The sequence below is a fragment of the Medicago sativa genome, chromosome 1 (assembly GCF_051527215.1).
Source record: "Medicago sativa cultivar Bolivia chromosome 1, Bolivia_mono, whole genome shotgun sequence".
Lineage (NCBI taxonomy): Eukaryota > Viridiplantae > Streptophyta > Magnoliopsida > Fabales > Fabaceae > Medicago > Medicago sativa.
The window spans coordinates 50,088,709-50,108,349 of record NC_140749.1 but is presented as its reverse complement, the minus strand read 5'-3'; the positions used below and the strand labels follow the sequence as shown (position 1 = coordinate 50,108,349).

General features: G+C 31.3%; 1 protein-coding gene across 1 annotated transcript; it reads right to left on the bottom strand.

The window, feature by feature from the left end:
• Positions 1 to 12,572: 12,572 nt before the first annotated feature.
• Positions 12,573 to 16,248, bottom strand: LOC146955110 (AP2-like ethylene-responsive transcription factor AIL1). The gene is made up of 5 exons (XM_085707605.1): positions 16,027 to 16,248; positions 15,664 to 15,737; positions 15,347 to 15,388; positions 14,198 to 14,277; positions 12,573 to 12,886 (listed from the first exon to the last, which is right to left on the bottom strand). The coding sequence occupies exons 2-5, from the start codon at positions 15,705 to 15,707 to the stop codon at positions 12,573 to 12,575; spliced, it is 480 nt and encodes a 159-aa protein (XP_085563731.1). The 5' UTR covers positions 15,708 to 15,737; positions 16,027 to 16,248.
• Positions 16,249 to 19,641: the final 3,393 nt, after the last annotated feature.

Below are 19,641 nucleotides of genomic sequence, written 5' to 3'. Positions count from 1 at the left end.
TTTCAACCCTACGACAAATATGCGAGGAGGGTGCTCTATTTATAACTTTAGCTTTTCATTCTATGCTGCTAAGTAGTCGATGTGGGACTTAGCTCATTTTATATATCTCAATGCTTTCATATCAGTGAGGTTCAACTAGTATATCTCATATTTTTGTAAAATAATTTATCAGTGAGGTTCAACATGTTATATATTTGCTTTGTTTGTTTTATATTTTTAATTAATTAATTTTGTTATCCATAGTATACCGATTATTATATTTGAACCACGAACCTAAGCGTACCGACTCTGTATACCCCCTCACGTACCGAATTCTTTCAAAGTTGCGAACCGCATACCCGAACCCGTACCACGTACCGAAGCGAATTGTGAACCGTGTGACTATGGTGGAGACACACCCCTTGAGTAGATCAGTGTTAAATTAACACAAAATTGGACATGGGTTTGGACATTGTTCATCATATGGGCTGACTGGTTTGTCTCTTTTGCAAGAGTACTGCAAAACGTTCTTTCAAAAAAAAAAAAAAAGAGTACTGCGAAACCTTGTAAGAACAAGTGATCTGATAGCTAGGTATTTTTCAATTCCCAAAACAAACATTTAATTTTTTAATCAAAAGTACAATCACAAACACTATGCTCGTTAAATCTGAGTATGATGACAATTAGAGTTACTAATATACAAGTACCATAAACACGCCACATTCAATTCTCTATAAATTTAAGCACAATGTGGAGTTTTCTGCAAGAAATTACTTGCTGAAGTTTTGCCTTAAAAAAAATTAAGGCTTAATTGCATGTTTGATCCCTTATGTTTATTTTAGATTTCAAGTGGTCATTCATGTTTTAAAAGTTTTAAGTTCTGTCTGTAAGAAAAAAAAGTTTGAAGTTGGTCCCTCACGTTTTAAAAGTTTTAAGTTGGTCCAAAATATTACTCACGTTGAAATAAATCAGTCCCTATAGCGACATGATATTGAGTTTAATAAAACAAAAAAAAATTGAAAAATGTTTTCAAATTGATTTTCTAAACAAGTTAAACTACATCACTCATATTCTCAACCTGGATCTCTAAACGTTCAAGTGACAGAAGGGACTATTTTATTTTAAGGTGAGTAACGTTCTGGGCCAACTTGAAACTATTAATACATAAGGGACCAACTTAAAACCTAAAATAAACATAAGATACCAAATATGCAATTAAGCCAAAAATTAATGATGAAATTCAAATGAAAAAGACGGCATGTCACATGAAAACTAATCAACAATCCACTAAAAAAAGAATATAGTTAAAATTGATATTGTCAAAAACAAATCTAATTAAAATTGAAACAAAAAAATAATATGAATTAGAAATAAGCTAGTGATGGCAATTTTCGTATATCAAAGGAACAACCTTCATTTTGATGTGGTCCGGTGAAAAACATGCCATCCTCCAACCTTCATTAATAATCTTTTCTTAAACTAATAACTATACAAAACGGTAGCTGAAGCGCGTCGGCGCTTGGTTTGTTTCTAAAATAGGATAGAGGTGGTTTGTGAGACATCGTAGATGGTCATTTACTTTGTGTTGAATGTTATTCTGAGACATGATGTCTCCTGATATGGTGTAGGAGGTTAGATTATGTGTTGAACCATGTGATAAGATGAGGTGGTCATCTCAGTTGTCTTGGACTTGACTCGTTTATTAGGCTTTCATGTCATATTTTTAATGTGCTATCCTATTCGCCGACCAAAGGATAATTTGGTTGGGCCTTTTAGGACAATACCAATAGAAAAACAAAGTTGTGTAACGCAAAACAATTAAAATGTCATACCAAATCCCCCCTGCTAACGCACACTTTACAAAAAGATGATCCTCTTACTCCCCTTCTTAACCAATACCAAGTACATGAAGGCTCTTGAACACTGTCGAATATCCCTTCTTGAACAAAGTAACTTTAGTAAGGAGCCGAAAACGCAAAATTTTGAAGGAGTGTAGCATTCCTAAAATTTTCTCAATATCATACAATTACTGAACCCGATATCTTAATATTAGACTTTTTAAAGCTCTGTTTTTGGTATCATTTGACACGTGTCAACTCAAAACACTGGCCACCTATTAATCATACTTCTCAAAGATTCTCTGTTTTAGCTACTTTTGGCTCAAGCAAAATTGTAACACTAACACACGATTTCATCTTCTCATACAATACAAACAATATTATTATACTTCTCAAAGATTCTCTGTTTTAGCTACTTCTTAATATTAGACTTTTTAAAGCTCTGTTTTTGGTATCATTTGACACGTGTCAACTCAAAACACTGGCCACCTATTAATCATACTTCTCAAAGATTCTCTGTTTTAGCTACTTTTGGCTCAAGCAAAATTGTAACACTAACACACGATTTCATCTTCTCATACAATACAAACAATATTATTATACTTCTCAAAGATTCTCTGTTTTAGCTACTTCTTAATATTAGACTTTTTAAAGCTCTGTTTTTGGTATCATTTGACACGTGTCAACTCAAAACACTGGCCACCTATTAATCATACTTCTCAAAGATTCTCTGTTTTAGCTACTTTTGGCTCAAGCAAAATTGTAACACTAACACACGATTTCATCTTCTCATACAATACAAACAATATTATTATACTATTAAATTTTCTTCAGCATCTTTTGGTCAACCAAGGGAACAGCTAAAAGAAGAAGGAATCTTTCCCTTTTTCCTCATTTCAACCATAGCTTTAATCTTTTCCTCCACCACCTTCCCAAAAACACAACCATTTTAGTGGGAATCAAGTCTGCCACTGTTTTTTTTTTCTTTTTTCTTTCTGCAGCATGAATTTGAAATTGGAATCAATTTCAAATTTCAAATATCAATTTCTCCCTCTCTTCAATCTCAAAGTGCATTTCAAACAGACATTTGCCTTTTATCTTTCATTTCATTTCTCCTCTGTCCTGAGAGCCACTCCTATCTCACCTCCAATTAGATCCAATTCACCTTCCAACCACAAATCTGTTCTCTTCAGGCTTTGAGGTTAGCAATCAAGTTTCATTTTTATAGAAAGGTTTCATGTGTTTGTCGATCATACTTTTGAATCTTGATTGAATTGCAGGTTTATGTAGTTTACATCGAATGAAAAGTGGGGAACACACCCTGATATTGGCTTTTTGCAAATTTTCCAAGTGTTTTTGGTTGTATTTTAAAAAATTTGTATTGTTTAAGATGAAGTGATTTTTCTCATTTTTCTTATTTTAAATTTCTTGACAGAATTGAACAAGCACAGGTTATGAGAAGGTAAATATTTCTTCACCTCCCATCGATACAAGTTTTATTGGTCACTTCCTGGTGATTATATTTAAATTAAATCTTAAGGACATTGTGAAGATAATCCTACAAATTTGTAAGTGGAATATATTTTCTATTATAATCTTAAGGAGTTTGTGTGACTTAGATTTAACAAAAGGAATCAGTGTTTTGCATGGAACTCACTTTTATGTTATTTAGATTTATGAGTTTTTGTTTTATGTTTATAAATGTTGTCAATTGGATACTTCCTTGCTAATTATTGTATGCTGGTGTTAAATGAAGCACGATATTTGAATCTCAAAGTATATATATAGTAACTACATAACTGATCAGAAACCTTTTTTTATTAACTTTGTTACCACTATGTATGTCCTCACACAAAAACAACAAAAAAATTGAAGTTCATTGACATGTTAATAAAATGATTCGTTCTTTCCACATAATACCACCGAAACGTATGTCTAATGTAGCACGAAGATAATCACATCGTTTTACAAGATTAACACATGATCCAAACTCTTTTTTTTTTATCACGGGAAAGAAAATTGTTATAAATCGTTGTTTATTCTTCATGAAAATAATTTCTCAATCTAAAAATACGGGGGCTGTAAGATATACACTATGCCTATTTGTTTGTTGTGGAAGTTTTTGTGTTAAACATAGAGTGCTTTGTTTGTTTCACATTAAACTTTACGAATGGTTCTTCAATTCGTAATAGGATTGTTTAAGATTTAACTTGATTGATATGTTATGGGATTGTAATGTTATGATATTAGATAGATGTGGACTTTCTACAGATAGATATTACATACGATTAAACGAGGGGCAAGAAGAGATATTTTTCAATGAATAATTGTCTCCTAAATTTTTTGAAGGACTTGCTAATACTAAATAAGTAGATAATACATATCAATCAAGTCAAATTTGAATAAGTGACTGTTAAATGTGCGAGGACTTGAAAACACTAAATAAAGTGAAGTCATATGGTCAAACGGGGTCAAGGGGATATATTTTTCAATCTCATCAAAAGTTAAGAGGACTTGAAAACGTTAAATTAGAACACAATTTCTCAATTCGCTTACCACGGGGGCTATAAAATAACCGGTATATTTATAATTAATTTTCTCCCCGTGCGTTGCACGGGTGTAAATACTAGTAGTAAACATAAGAGAGAATTTGTTTCTAGGGTACTATATATCGAGTTCACAGTAAACATACCTCTTGCATTAATGTGGAATATTCGGTGAAACTTCCTTCCTATATTTGTACCATCTTGCTTCCTTTCGATAATATTTGTATGTCATTAAAAGAAAACGTTGATAATATAAGACCTATTGATTAAGTGTCTACGATTTTTTTTCATCAAGAGTGTCATGTTGGCACCACAAACCCTATCCTCATTGAATTCACATATGATGACAACTAGGGTTAATTTACAAGTACTACCACCATAAACACCACATTCAATTCTCTACAAATTTAAGCACGATCGACGTAGAATTTTTCACAAACAATTAATATTGAAATTCAAATAATAAAAAAGGCACATCAGATGCAAAACCAATCCACAAATCAACAACTAGAAGTTGATATCTAATTAAAATTGAAACAAAAATATAATAAAAATGAACTAGAAGTTTGAGGTATCAATTTTCCTATATCGAAGGAACAAATTTCATTGTTGTGGTCAAGTAGAAAACTAGACGCCATTAATCTTCTGATCCTCCACATCAAGATATCCACTTATGTCAAAATCATTGCTTGTTTGATCTGCAAAACATTTAGCATATGATTAATATTCTGGAATTGTTGATTATAACAAAGCTTAAAATGAACTAGCAGGAACATTATCTACCACTCCTTTGGTTTGAAGAGTCTCCAATATTTATTGCTCCTTATAATGATCTGCAATGCTTCTGTTTCCATCATTTCCAACTTCATAAACTGAATTATTATTGAAATTGTAAAGTACAATTGGAGCTGATGGGTTGATATCATCATGTTGATGCAACAATGCTGGATGATTATTTTCCTGGTTTTCAGTATCATATGCTTCCATGTATTTGAAAATATCAAAATCATTGGGACCAAAATGAGTGGCTGCATCATCTCCTTTGAGTTTCTTTGTTGCTGCATCATATGCTCTAGCAGCTTTTTCCTCAGTGTCTGATAATAAATTGCATATAACACTGATATCTTGGTGTAAATAGTAAATACATCTTTAACTAAATTTGCAATAATATCCAAGCATATTTGCAGCAATACTAAGTCGAAAATGGACCTTCTTTAGTTGAAAGTATTGTGCAACTAGTAACATATATATTACACAAATATATTCAATTAAGAGGGATCAAAAATGAATTTTTATTTTCTTTCTTAATCCAAAAACTATGCAGCACGCTACTTAGACCATAATATTGCTACAGATGGACATGGTTTTAAATTGCGGTATGCATCCACAATATTGTTGATGTCGTAGTCCCTACAATGCATCGCACCACAATGGCGGTGTGAAATCACATGTACAACTGCATTAGAAATTGCAATAGACAATTTCGACCATATTTGTTCAAATCTTCACACACAAAAATTTAAATTTCAAATCCCTATACTAATTTACTTCATATCTAATGTGACAAACTCTTTTAACTATGTAATCCAATCACCTCCCAACCAGTAGTACTTACATAGCAAACTAAAACTATGATTTGGGGGTAACTATCGTAATGGCATGTTGGGGATACTTTATATAATTTTCAAAGTAAAAAAAATTTTCACATCGTAATGCGCACCACAATAATAACAGTGCAACGACTACAACCACATGCGTGATTGCAATCATAATATTAAACCATGGTTTGGATTACACAAAGAGCAAGTCTTACATGAGCACAAACACAGATAAAGAAAGTTTGGGCACACTCACATAAATGAGGGAAAATAAATGAAAAGGAATTTAGTCACCTCGTGCAATTATTTTCTCTTTTAATTTTTCCGTTTATGAGTGTGTTCCTAAACCTTTTTTAATTGTGTTTGTGAGTAAGTAAGCATTTCTCCTACACAAATGCAACTACGCGCTACCAGTGGCGGAGCCAGGATTTTTATAAAGTCCGGGCGAAAAAAATTTGCAATACATTTATAGGGGTTTACATAAAAAATTGCAAGCAAATAATAAAAAATTTAAAGAAATTGCCCAATTTATAGGGGTTTATATAAGAAATTCAAGGGGATTTACATAAGAAATTGCAAAAAATTTAGGCCGGAGCCCGGGCGAGTGCCCGGGCTCGCCGGGCCTTAGAACCGCCCCTGCGCGCTACATATAGAATTTATACAAGGACACACATTCCCTTCTTTTTTTTTAATAGCTAAATTTTATTCTCGTCGAGAAAGTGCAAGGAGCACTAAAAACTAGCGGAAAAAAGGGGAAAAATACAAGGAGGGCGCCGCATATATACGGGACACCAAATGACACCCCCTAAAAAACCCCAAAATACACAGGTTAAGAACCTAGACACCGACATATACCTACAAAAGACGCAGGCATACCCCTGCCTCAGATTCAAACCGCACCAGAATGGGACAGCACCACCAAACAGCATGCCAAACTGCCAAGACAGCGGCCACACACCAGCAGAACAGCAGAGAGGAAACAATAGCCGGACAGAGACACGCATTCCCTAATACTTAATGTGTATGTATTACATTGGATTCTTTCCTGCTCCTCATTCTCTCATTCTATCTCCTTCATCAAGTTGCGTCTATCTCTCTAAAATTTAAAAAGAGATAGATACAACTTGGTGAAAAAGAGAGAATGAGAGAACGAGGAGAATAAGTAGCTGAGGTGAGTGTATAAGAATTCCTCTAAAAAAAGGTGAGTGTATAAGAAACGTAAATGGAAATAATACCTAGGAATTCTTATAAATACCTAAGAATATTAAATTGAAATATGAAGGCATTTTTTTTTTCAGTTCAGAAATATGAAGACATGATCCTTAAAGTGATAAAATAAATTAAGATGAATGAGCTCACCAAATGTTCCCAAGTGAAAAATTAGCCTCCTATTATTATTCTTCTTTTCCAGTCTTGCTTCCCATCTATTGGCATCGAGTCTATTTGAGTACTCTCTCAAGGAAATAGAACACACATATAAGAGAATATAAAAATGTATAAATAAATAAAAACGTGAAGAGTAAACATAATCAGTCAGATAATCAAAGAGATGTTTGCAAGATATATTGAAACCTGGTGACACCCATGTAATTAGACCCGGAAGATTTAAAGGGTTTTGTGAAGTTTTCTTGTATATGTAACTATGGAGCTCCCAAACTCAAAAGGTTCTTAACTTTCTCTCTCTTCAAAAAGTATAAAATCCAACTTTTTCTCCCCTTTTCACTTCTCTCGCAATCTTCTCTCTCTTACCTTTCTCATAAAACTCAAGAGGAACTTCTACGGTACATTTATAAATTGAGGTGTACCGGTACTCTTACTTCATAATTTTATAAATTAACGATTATTTTTTATGAAATAAATAGTTATTTGTTAATATTTATATTTTATAAACATGATTTCATAAGAAAAAACATCATTTCATTGTTTATAATAATCATAGTAATATTTTTTTTGCATATTATCGTAAAAATTAATCAATGTTCTCAATTATGAGTAATAAAAATTCAAAAAAGTTTAATTTTATTTCGTTGACACTTTTGATGAATAAGATTTAGTTATTATAATTATAAATGATAAAAAATAATTTTTTTCTTTAAAAAAACAACTCATTTAACTATTAATTTAAAGAGTTAGTGTACCGGTACACTTAAATGTTTTAGGTGTACCATAAAATTTTCCTTTGAGTTTTTCTTCATAAGAAGATGCCACGTGGTCGAAAATTCAGAGAAAGTGGACGCATGCAAAAGCCATTGATTGACATTTGGTTTTCCCAGGTTTGATAAGGTGGCCCTCTAACTTTCTAACTAAATGTGGTGACCCACTAAATCCCCAAAGTGGCGCAGTAATGATTTTTAAACTAAAAAGACAGTTTGAAGAGATATCATGATAGGAGTAACATCATTTTTCTTGGGAATATGGGAAGTTTTAAAAAATATCAATCTTCTCATTCATTCAAATTCAGCCCAAAATGACATTTTTGAGGGGCAATGTGTTTGTTTACAACAGGTAAAGTTACAGTCGAAGAGGAGTTTCTTCAAGTTCAAATTAGAAGCAATTGTATTCGACTAGATACGGTGTTTGTAAACAGTTTCAAGTCTTTTGAATTCGACTAGAAGGAATTCAAATTCTCTCTGAAAAGCAAGATCAAAGGTCCAACACACATGGAAAGAAGTCCAAGTCTGTCGAAGACATATAGTTTAGGATCGTTAATTTGTTAGTTATTTTCTTATGAATATATTGTAGTTTTTCATAAGAAGAAAGGGTCACAAATCATTATCAGACTTCTCATGCTCGAATTATCCAAGCATAAAGAGAAAAGAGTAACAAAGAATGTATGTAACATGATTTGATGAACTATTTACTCAATGCAATGCAATTTTATTTCTTTTAAACTTCTTTATTTTCATCTTTAAAGTTAAGTTTACTTTCAAATCACTAGAAACTTGTTTGATTCCGTTGAATCAAAATATGAATCTTCAACTTGTTAACATTTAAAACTCATGAACATGATGAACATTCAAACAAAATTTTGAAAAACATTGCACAACATATCCTAGGATTTCTAGTTTGATCTTACAAGTAACTTTTTAAAACTAGCACTTTTGTTTGCCAAAAACACTGATAAACACTATAATTTATGGATTAGAGATAATCATCATTTTTTTTCCATGTGGTTGTTGGTGTAAGCCCTAAGGGGCCAATAGTTTATGTTAAACTTATGCTATGTATCATGACTTTTATTATTGAATAATATATATGGCATTCATTATTATATTTGTTGTAAGATAAATAAAGTCCAGAGAATAGATAGTTCGTGTGATGGAATATTAACTGTTACTTAATCATGAGATTACATTAATGTAAAGAACACTATTCTTAAATGTATCCGTAGTCAAGCTTTAATATAAATTGGGATAATAATAAACTGTCAAGACTATTATGTATATCGACTGATGACCACATCTCATGGGTCATGTATATGAGAAATTAAGTTTATACATAGGTATAAATATTAGGAGTAATGTTTATACATGATTGACCCACCGTGAGAATACTACATAGTATGTTATGAAAATGTAATAAGATATTCTCACAATCATAATGGTGTATACCACTCTTAGACCTGAAACCACTATGATCCCTAGATGTGGAATCAAGTGCTTTATTGTCATTCAAACGTTGTCTGTAAAAGGATAACCATAATGTTGGTTAATAGGTACTTGAGGAATCATGTTGAGGGACATGAGTGTCCTAGATGAGATTTGTCCCTCCTCATAACAAGAGATATATCTTTAGGCCTCTTGATGAAATATGACTGTAAAATTGCATGGTCATGCCGAACTTAGTCAATATCAGATATTGGACTTATTCGTTATTCAATATATTTCGGGATCAAGAAATATAAATATGGATCTATGCAAGGGTGACAAAATCTATGCCTTGTGATCAATATATATATGAGGACAAAGGAGTAATTGTACACATGAAAATTATCATGGAAAGGTTTTTTCATATCACTTGACATTCCTCTCACTTGGATAGCAGTGATGTGTTGCTAGATATCGCTCACTGTTTATAATATTAAATAGAAGATTTAATATTATTGCCAACGTGGCAAGAACCTATAGGGTCACACACAATAGAATGGTCAAAAGGAGAAAATATAAGTAAGACTTATATTATGGGTGCGTTTAGCAAACAACGCTAATTAGTTAGCAAAAGCTGAATGAGTTATTGGGCTTAAGGAATCCCAATAGTGACTGCTGACTTTCTGAACACACAAGGAGTTCTATAAATAGAACCCTTGTGTAGTCATGGTTACATGTTTTTGAGAAACCCTTAGTTCTCCCAAACCTCTGATCGCTTGGCTAGCATCGGGAACCACATGAGCACTGTTCGTGTGGACCAGTAGAGGCTCTTCTCTTTGCTTTACTGTGATCGCTACTTTTTTGTACTTCGAGAGGTAACAAACTAATCATTGATCATGTCAAATTCGTAATGATCCAAGGATAGGTAATCGAATTTTTTTATTCCGCTATCTGTTTTGTAATACGATTTCCTTTTAGCGGTTCTATTTAAATTAAATTAAATATGGAGGGATATGAAAAAAAAACTATTCTACTAATCTTTCTGTCTAAATTATAAACCAATGAAAAAAAATATCTCAACTCACAATTAACAATTAAACAAAGGCTAGTAGCCAAATTGTTATAGCTTCCTATTTTATAATACACTTTTGATGTGTTAATCTTTTAACGTTCCGATGTGGGACTTCAAGTCAGGCGTGGTAATACAAAAGTGAGGAATTCTAATATGGTCACAAGATCAAATAAATAGTGTTTGAGCACTATTAGCCTATATTTTCAAATGTCTTTTTCGACAGGAAAAGAAGTGTCTAAGACTGCAGGATTTTCTAAGTCCAAAGAGAAAGCATTTGGATTTTGATAGCAAAAGATTTTGACAGTTAGTGATTTCGGCAAGTGAAGGTTTTCGACTGGAGAAACCTTTGTAGACGTTGAATTTTTGCTGAAAAGGCAAGTTTGAAGGTTCAGACATGTGGGAAACATGCATAAAACTGTCGAAGGAATGTAGTTTCTATCTGTTAGTCTGTTAGTTATTTTCTCTTATATGTATATTAATAGTTTTTCATAGGAAAAACGGATCACAAATCATTTAGCAAAATTTCTATACACTCAAAGTACCGGCGCATAGAGAAACGAGTCATAATGTATATGTTGATGATCTTGTGAACTACCTTCATTTTTATGCAATGCAATTTACTTTTCTTTAAGTCTTTTTGTCTTTAAAACTTCAAGTCTTTGCTTATTTTAATATGTTGGTTTCTGTCGAAAAGAAAGTTATCTTCATCCCTAAACAATTTTATTCATCTTGTTCATAAGCAAATTCACGAATATGATGAACATTCATACATTTTCTAGAAAATCATTGCACAATATGTCATAGGATTTCTAGTTTGATCCTGCAAGTAATTATTCAAAACTAGTCTTATTGTTTAAAAAAAAAAATACAAGTAAAGAAATTGGTATGCACGGTGGGACCCTTTTTCTACAATTTTTGGAAGAAAATTCCATTACTTCAAATTTTTTCTAAAAAGTTCTTGTGAAAAAGTATTTCTGGAAAATTTTAATTGTCTTTGACAAATTTTTTTGGAGAAAACTTTATTTTGTGCATGCATTTAAGGAGTAGCAAAGCCCTTAAAGAAATGGCTCGTCCCAATACTAGTGGTACTTATGCATCATCTTCACAAACTAACGCACAATCTTCACAAGCACAATCTACCCAGACATCTGCTCCTATAGTGGGTGCCAGTTTCGACAGTTACGGGGGTAACTGCCCCTGCATATGTTTCGACAACTACTGCAATGACACAATCAGAGTTGGTGGCTTTTGTACCACCATTAACAACTTTTCATGTGACCCCTAATCATCAAGTTATAACTTCGTTGGATAATAGATTCCTTTCTATGCAACATTTCACTATGCCCATGGTCACAAGGAAACAACCCTTTGGTATGTCAACATCAATGATGGAAGGCTTACAAACCAATGCATCCACATATGCAGATAATGCAACTGTGTTCACCCCATATAAATTCACATATGATGACAACTAGGGTTAATATACAAGTACTACTACCATAAACACCACATTCAGTTCTCTACAAATTTAAGCACGATGTAGAATTTTTCACAAACAATTGATGTTGAAATTCAAATAATAAAAAAAGCACATCACATGCAAAACCAATCCACAAATCAACAACTAGAAGTTCATATCTAATTAAAATCGAAACAAAAATAAAATAAAAATGAACTAGAAGCTAGAGGTAGCAATTTTCCTATATCAAAGGAACAACTTTCATTGTTGTGGTCCAGAAGAAAACTAAACATCATCCTCCAAATTTCACAATTTGTCATCAATCAAAATCATTAGTCTTCTGATCCTCCACATCAATATATCTGCAAAACATTTAGCAAGATTAAAATTATGGAATTGTTGATTATAACAAAGCTTAAAATGAACTAGCAGAAACATTATCTACCACTCCTTGGTTTGAAGAGTCTCCAATAATGGTTGTTCCAACAAATATTTATTGTTCCATATAATGATCTGCAATGCTTCTTTTTCCATCATTTCCAACTTCATAAACTAAATTATTATTGAAATTGTAAAGTACAATTGAAGCTGATGAGTTGATATCATCATGTTGATGCAACAATGCTGGATGATTAATATCCTGGTCTTCGGTATGATATGCTTCCATGTATCGGAAAATATCAAGATCGTTCACTACGACTGTACTTGTACTTTCACTCTCCATAGCATTAAAATTAGTGGCTGCATCATCTCCATTGAATTTCTTTGCTGCTGCATCATATGCTCTAGCAGCTTTTTCCTCAGTGTCTGATTAATTAACAATATGTTATAACAGATAATAAATTGCACATAACACTGATATCTTGATGTAAATAGTAAATACAACTTCAACTAAATTTGCATTTATATCCAGTTTGTTTGCAGTTATACTAAGTCGAAAATGGACCCTCTCTAGTTGAAGTATGGTGCAATTAGTAACATATATACTACACAAAATATGCTGAATTAAGAGGGGTACAAATGAATTTTTATTTTCTTTCTTAATCCAAAAACTATGCAGCACTCTAGTTAGACCACAATATTGCTATAGATGGACATGGTTTTAAATTGCGGTATGCATCCACAATATTGTTGGTGTCGTAGTCCCTACAATGCCATCACACCACAATGGTGGTGTGCAATCACGTGTACAGCTGCATCATAACTGCATTAGAAATTGCAATAGACAATTTCGACCATATTTGTTCAAATCTTTACAAAAAAAATGAAAAATCTCAAAACCCTATATCTCAATTTACTTCATATCTAATGTCTTTTAACTATGTAATTCAATTACCTCCCAACCAGTAGTATTTTCATAGCAAACTAATCTATGATATGGTGGGTAACTACTCTAATGGCATGGTGGGTACACTCTAATTTTTAAAGTAAAAAATCATTTCACTGCGCGCCACAATAATCATAATCGCAATGACTACAACCGCATGCGCAATTGCAAAATATTAAAGGAAAATGTTAACGAGTGCCCCCGGGGCACTGGTTAAGGAAGCTAAAAGAAGAAAGTGAAAGTCAAAAAAGACACTTTTTAATCTTTTTATGCATTGATTACACAGCTTTCAAGACAAATATTATTATATTTGCTTCCTTAACCAGTGCCCCAGGCCGAGGCACTGGTTAACAAGACCCAATATTAAATCATGGTTTGGACTACACAAATGCAACTACGCGTTGCCGGGAAAATATATACAAGGACACACATTCCCTAATACTTAATGTGTATGTATTACATTGGATTCTCTCATTCTCTCATTCTCTCTCATTCATTAAGTTGTGTCTATCTCTATCTCTATCTTGATCTTTTATTTTTTGATTATTTTTCTTTCTTGATCTTCTCTCTAAAATTTAAAGAGAGATAGATACAACTTGTTGAAAGAAATGTGTTCCGACACAACTTGGTGAAGAAGATAAAAGAAGAGAATGGGGAGAAGAGGATCCAAATAGAAATATTAAATAGAAATATGAAGACATGATCCTAAAAAAAAAAAAATGAGAGGCATATATATGTTGCATTATCGTGTTGAATAAAGTGATAAGATAAACTAAGATGAATGAGTTCACCAAATGTTCCCAAGTGAAAGATTAGCCTCTCATTATTATCCTTCTTTTCCAATCTTGCTTCCCATCTATCAGCATCGACTCTATTTTAGATCATAAGAATGCATTATCAGATCATAATAGCATTATTTTGTTTGAAAGCACAATAACAATATTTAATTTCTCAAACAAAAAAAATATTTAACATTCACCATATTTACATCCGGTTCAGTGGCGGAGCCCTTCATGGGCTGAGGTGGGCCACGGCCCACCCCCAAAAATTAAAAAATCAACGATTATAGGTCTATTTTGCGAGATTTTATACAATTTTGTGTCGGTTTTAGGTTTCGGTTGATCCAAATTCCCGCAAAGTGATGTAGTGGCCCACCCGAAAAATTTAAATAATTCAATTCTAGGTCTATTTTGCGAGGCTTTAAACAATTTTTCAACGGTTAATTTTAATGGCCCACCCTAGCTTTTTTTTCTAGCTCCGCCACCGGTTGTAGTTAAAAGTGTGTGGTAAGATGATAGAAATTTATGACAAAAATGCTTCAACACATAACACACACTTTTATAAAAATACTTTTTCTAATTCGTTAAGTTTATATGGTTTTACCAACTTTATGTGAACACGCATAATTTAGGAGGTCTTGTGATTAGATTTGGCGGATAGAATATCACTTATACTTCATTTATTCTTGTAGGTCTAATAGCATCTATACTTCATTTAATATAATGTTTACTTTGATGTTGAAAAAAAAAGATTACTGTACCCAAAAAAAAAAAAGATTAAAAAAATTTAACACTATCTCATTCACTATATGCACACTTCTCAGTTCTCATTAACGGGTATTTGCAGAAAATTCTATCAAATATATTTATACCCTAAAGCAAATTAAACTATTTATTGTATAATCTAGTAAACACATTCAATTCAACTCAAAAATTACTTTATGTTTTCACTAGATTCAAGTTTGACATGAGATATATTTTAATACTCTCTCAAGGAAACTGAACACACACATAAGAGAATATAAAAATATACTATAATAAATAAACAATAATTAAGAGAATATAAAAATATACTATAATAAATAAACAATAATTAAAAACGTGAAGAGTAAAAATAATCAATCAAATAATTAAAGAGAGGTTTGCAAGATATATTCAAACCTGGTGACACCCATGTAATTAGACCCGGTTTTTTTTGCAGTACTGAAATAGTTAAGAACCAATGCAGTCATTAAAATGTTCAACTTGAAAGACAATGTTGCTGATAGATTAAGGTGTCAATATAGCTCAATGTATCACATATTCACATTGATACAATATCACTTCTAATTTTGTTAAAAAACAAAATTAAGAAGAAATATAGTATTAGTAATTTAATAATATATTTCTTCTTAATTTTGTATAATACTTTGAGATAAATATATAATGCAAATGAGACACATAATAGTACGAGACAAGGGGAGTGATTGATATCATACTTTTTAATATTAAAAAGCACAAATTCTCTGTCCATACTTTTCATTTCTGATATTTTCTTCGAGTAATCACTCACCTGCAATTAACATATAATATAATTATAAGATTGTAACTAATATTCAACTAACTATATAATGGAAGACGATTTAAATTTGTGAAGAATATTGAACTCAGAGTGTCAAAAAACACTCACCTACAAACATGCTTTTTCTTTCTTTTTAGTCAAGAATCATGTTTTTTCCTTAATAACCTAAGTAGAAATCAAGTTGTTTTTTTACCAATTAACCTAATCAAAATCAATTTACCAATTCCATTTTGATTTGTTAAAAAAAAAAAAAAAAAAAACAAGTTGGAAATATACATACCGGAAAATTTGTAACCACAGAATCTCCCCATCGGTTAATAGAATATAAATCGTAAGCTTGGGCTGCTTCAATTTCAGTTTCAAATACCCCTGCAATGCAAATGAGAAATAATATAAAAAAAATTAAGTAAGAAAACCATAAAATATTTTTAAATATGAATTAAGTTTGATTAAAATAGTCCCCGTGAGCATAGCTCAGTTGGCAGGGACATACAGTCGGAGTTCGAACCCCAGACACCCCACTTATTTAACTTAAAAAATGTGAGTTCTAACCACTAGACTACATGACAAAAAAAAAATTGATTAAAATATTCTTTGGGTTCGGTGTAAAAAAATACTAAACTATTATGTTTTATTGAATAAAACAGGAGAAATTCTTTTTAATTTTTTTTCTTGATTATAGTTTTTGTTCTCCTATTTTCACTTACTCACGGATCAATTGATATTCCGTTTTAAAATCATCAATTTTGATCCCTTTCTTATACTTTTGAACTAAAAAAGAATATTTTTTAAAGGACTAAAAATAATGACGTGACATGTTTTAAATAAGGTGTCAAACAATACGATGATATGCAATAATCAACAACTATGAAATTACCATAAAACCCTAAAAAAACACCATTAGGCCATGTTTTAAGAGGGATCCTGATATATCACCATTTTTAATTTCAAAAATCTGAAAGAGAGATCAAAACTGAGTCATTTTAAAAGAGGGAGACAAATTCTATGAAGGAATAAAAATAGGAGGATCAATATTATAACTAAACCAAACATTTATAAAAGAAAACTAAAGATAGACAAAATTTTGTAATTCTTGAAAGATAAAGTTTCTAAAGATAAAGTTGACTATAATTTTGTATTTAACATCTTAAATACTATTTCAAATAGTGTTATTTTTTATATCTTCTTTTGTTTTTCTTAAATAAAAAGTCAAAAAAAAAGTTTTAAGTACTTTTATTAAAAGACTAAACGAGACCACCATTATACCATGGGTCTTTTTAAGTGTTTTTCTTGATCCAAAGTATAGATCTAGTCCTCCAAAACCCAACACCCAAATAAACCTTAGATTAACATTAACATTGAAAACTAAATATTGTACAAGAATAAGAAATCATATGTACTTACCAATATAGACTGTTATAGTTGAAATGATCCAAGCACACAACAAAACACAAAACTATTAGTATGAAATATTTGATGGAAGCTAATTAAAATGAAGGTTTAATTAAAAACTAGTATATGTTTATAAACCTGTCTTGCCTCTCCCACTATTTCTTGTGCTATTCTCCCAAACATATGTTTCATAACGATTTTCACCCTTCCTATATATATGTCAAAATAAAATGAACTATGTTAGAAAATTTGGTTTTCATCAATAAAAAAAAAGAATTATATCTATTAATTTTCATATCAACAAAATCATAAAATTATACTTGGAAACACCCCGATATTTTGATTTCTTCTTGGTTATCCTATGAGCCCTTCTTGCCTTTGGTAGAATGTCTCTTACATTCTCCTCTGATACCGACTCAATTTTCCTGTGATGGTAGCATAAAACGGATGAAAGATTTTAATTTTTTTTAAAAGGTGAAATATTTTAATATATGACTTAAACAAAACAAAAAATATACGAATAAAATTTGATAGATTTAATTAAGTAGATTTACGATATGATCAACCTTTTCTGATTGGGATTAGTCTCCATTGATTCAGCAAATTGAAGAAATATACTTCCTATCAAACATGGCACATGATCATGAACTTCATCTTGGGTTGAATTTTGGATTTCTTTGGAATGATCCGTGACATTTGTTACTGATGATTGGCCTTTGTTACATGACATTATGATTATATTTCAAAATGAAATGGCCTAAATAGAACAACAATAAACTAATGTGATTTTGATATTCTATACTCAATTTTATGAAGTGGCCACATTTCAGTCTTTTATATGGACTTCGCAAATGTTAAACTCAAAGATACACGTTTTTTTCCCTAAATTTTGTCCTTTTTTAATTTATTTTTTAAAAATTTCATGTTTTTTATAACTTTTTTTATGGAAAAAATGTTTTTTTAAAACTTTATATGTATTATTCTATGACTCATTTATAATACTTCGTAAATTATATCATTATTAAATATGCAAGTTTCATCCGTTTTGTTTTGACTATCATTTAAAAGTTAAAAAGAAAATTATATTAAATTTTATTTTTTATGTATTGACTATCATTTAAAGTTAAAAAGAAAATTATAATAATTTTTTATATTTTCAACTTAAAATTAAGTGCTCGTAATTTTTCCCAATTTTACTTTTCTCTTTTTCTTGAGTGTTGAAATATTATGAATTCCACTGATAACCGTTCTAGGATGTCACCGAGAGCATAAAGCGGTTGGTAGGAACATTACATTATATATGTGTTTGTCGTGATTTTTTGTAAACAACCGCTGGTTTAAAATTAATTACTAGCAAGATCAACCAGTAAATCTTTGGGACATATTGTGTTTGTTATTTTCCAGAAATTGATGAATGTTCTTAATGTTCTTGTTAAAATGATGAAGATAACTGTCGAATTTAACAATGTTAAATTCGTAGAAGTTATTTCTAGTAAAACGGGATGTAAAATACTTAAAGAAACAAGTAAATTGCAAAGGAATTTAAGAAAATAAACTTAAATTGTATAGATTGAAAATAAATTGGTACACATATTCATACATTATGACTTGTAACTCGTTTCTCTCTAAATGCGGGTAGTTTGAGTGTAAGTTTTCTGTATGGTTGAATTGTGACTCATTTTTCTTATGAGAAATTGATATTTATACTAGAAAACTACCTACAGATAGACATTCGAAACTGTAACTGCTACAAATGGCTAAAAACACCTCTTCGATTTAAAATTCAAATGACATCCTTTGAAAGCAACAGTTACTTGGTTTGATTTGAAACCAATCTTTCTATGACGTCTCTTTGCGTGTCGAACATTAATCTTCGAAACAACAATCTTGTTAAGTTTATATCTTCGACCAACTAATGACGTCGAACATATTAACCTTTCTTCGAACTCAAAGTCAACCTTCATTGACTGCATTTAACATAGCATGTCGAAAATGTAGGCTAACAATATGTCAAGGCATGTGTTCGAACACCGAAAACACCACTAATTCACTTTAAGGGCGCGAATTTCTGGTCACTGCGATACTTGAAAAAACAAACCAAATTAGGATATTGGATGAGGATTGGATACATCCTATTAAATAATATTTTTTTGACTAAACATTTCCAATATTTTAAATTACTTATAAAAGGAAGTATTAAATAATTTTTTAATAAATATAATATACTTCTTTGTAGTATGTAGAAGGTCTGAGATTTTTTTTAAATACTAAAATAAAATATATTAAACAGAAACAATCAACGCACAAGAAGAAGTTGTAAGATTGAAAAAATACAATAGCCAAACAAAAATAGCAACTCGCTTGTTTGGTTGGAAAAGTTTGTCCCTTTTTTCCGATGGTTAGTTGATATTTCCTTCTAAAGTGTGTCATGTCTTCTCTATCGGTCTTTCTTCTTTCTTTCTTCAGGGTTCCCATAAGTAAAATCTCCTTCACTGAATCTTTA

Bases quoted from the DNA above. Each gene is read 5' to 3' on its own strand.
- LOC146955110 (XM_085707605.1), bottom strand. From the start codon at position 15,707: ATGAAAAGTATGGACAGAGAATTTGTGCTTTTTAATATTAAAAA. The intron at 15,389-15,663 runs GTATGATATCAA...TAACTATTTCAG, and splicing joins GTGCTTTTTAATATTAAAAA to TACTGCAAAAAAAACCGGGT. The intron at 14,278-15,346 runs GTTTGAATATAT...GATCTAAAATAG, and splicing joins AATTACATGGGTGTCACCAG to AGTCGATGCTGATAGATGGG.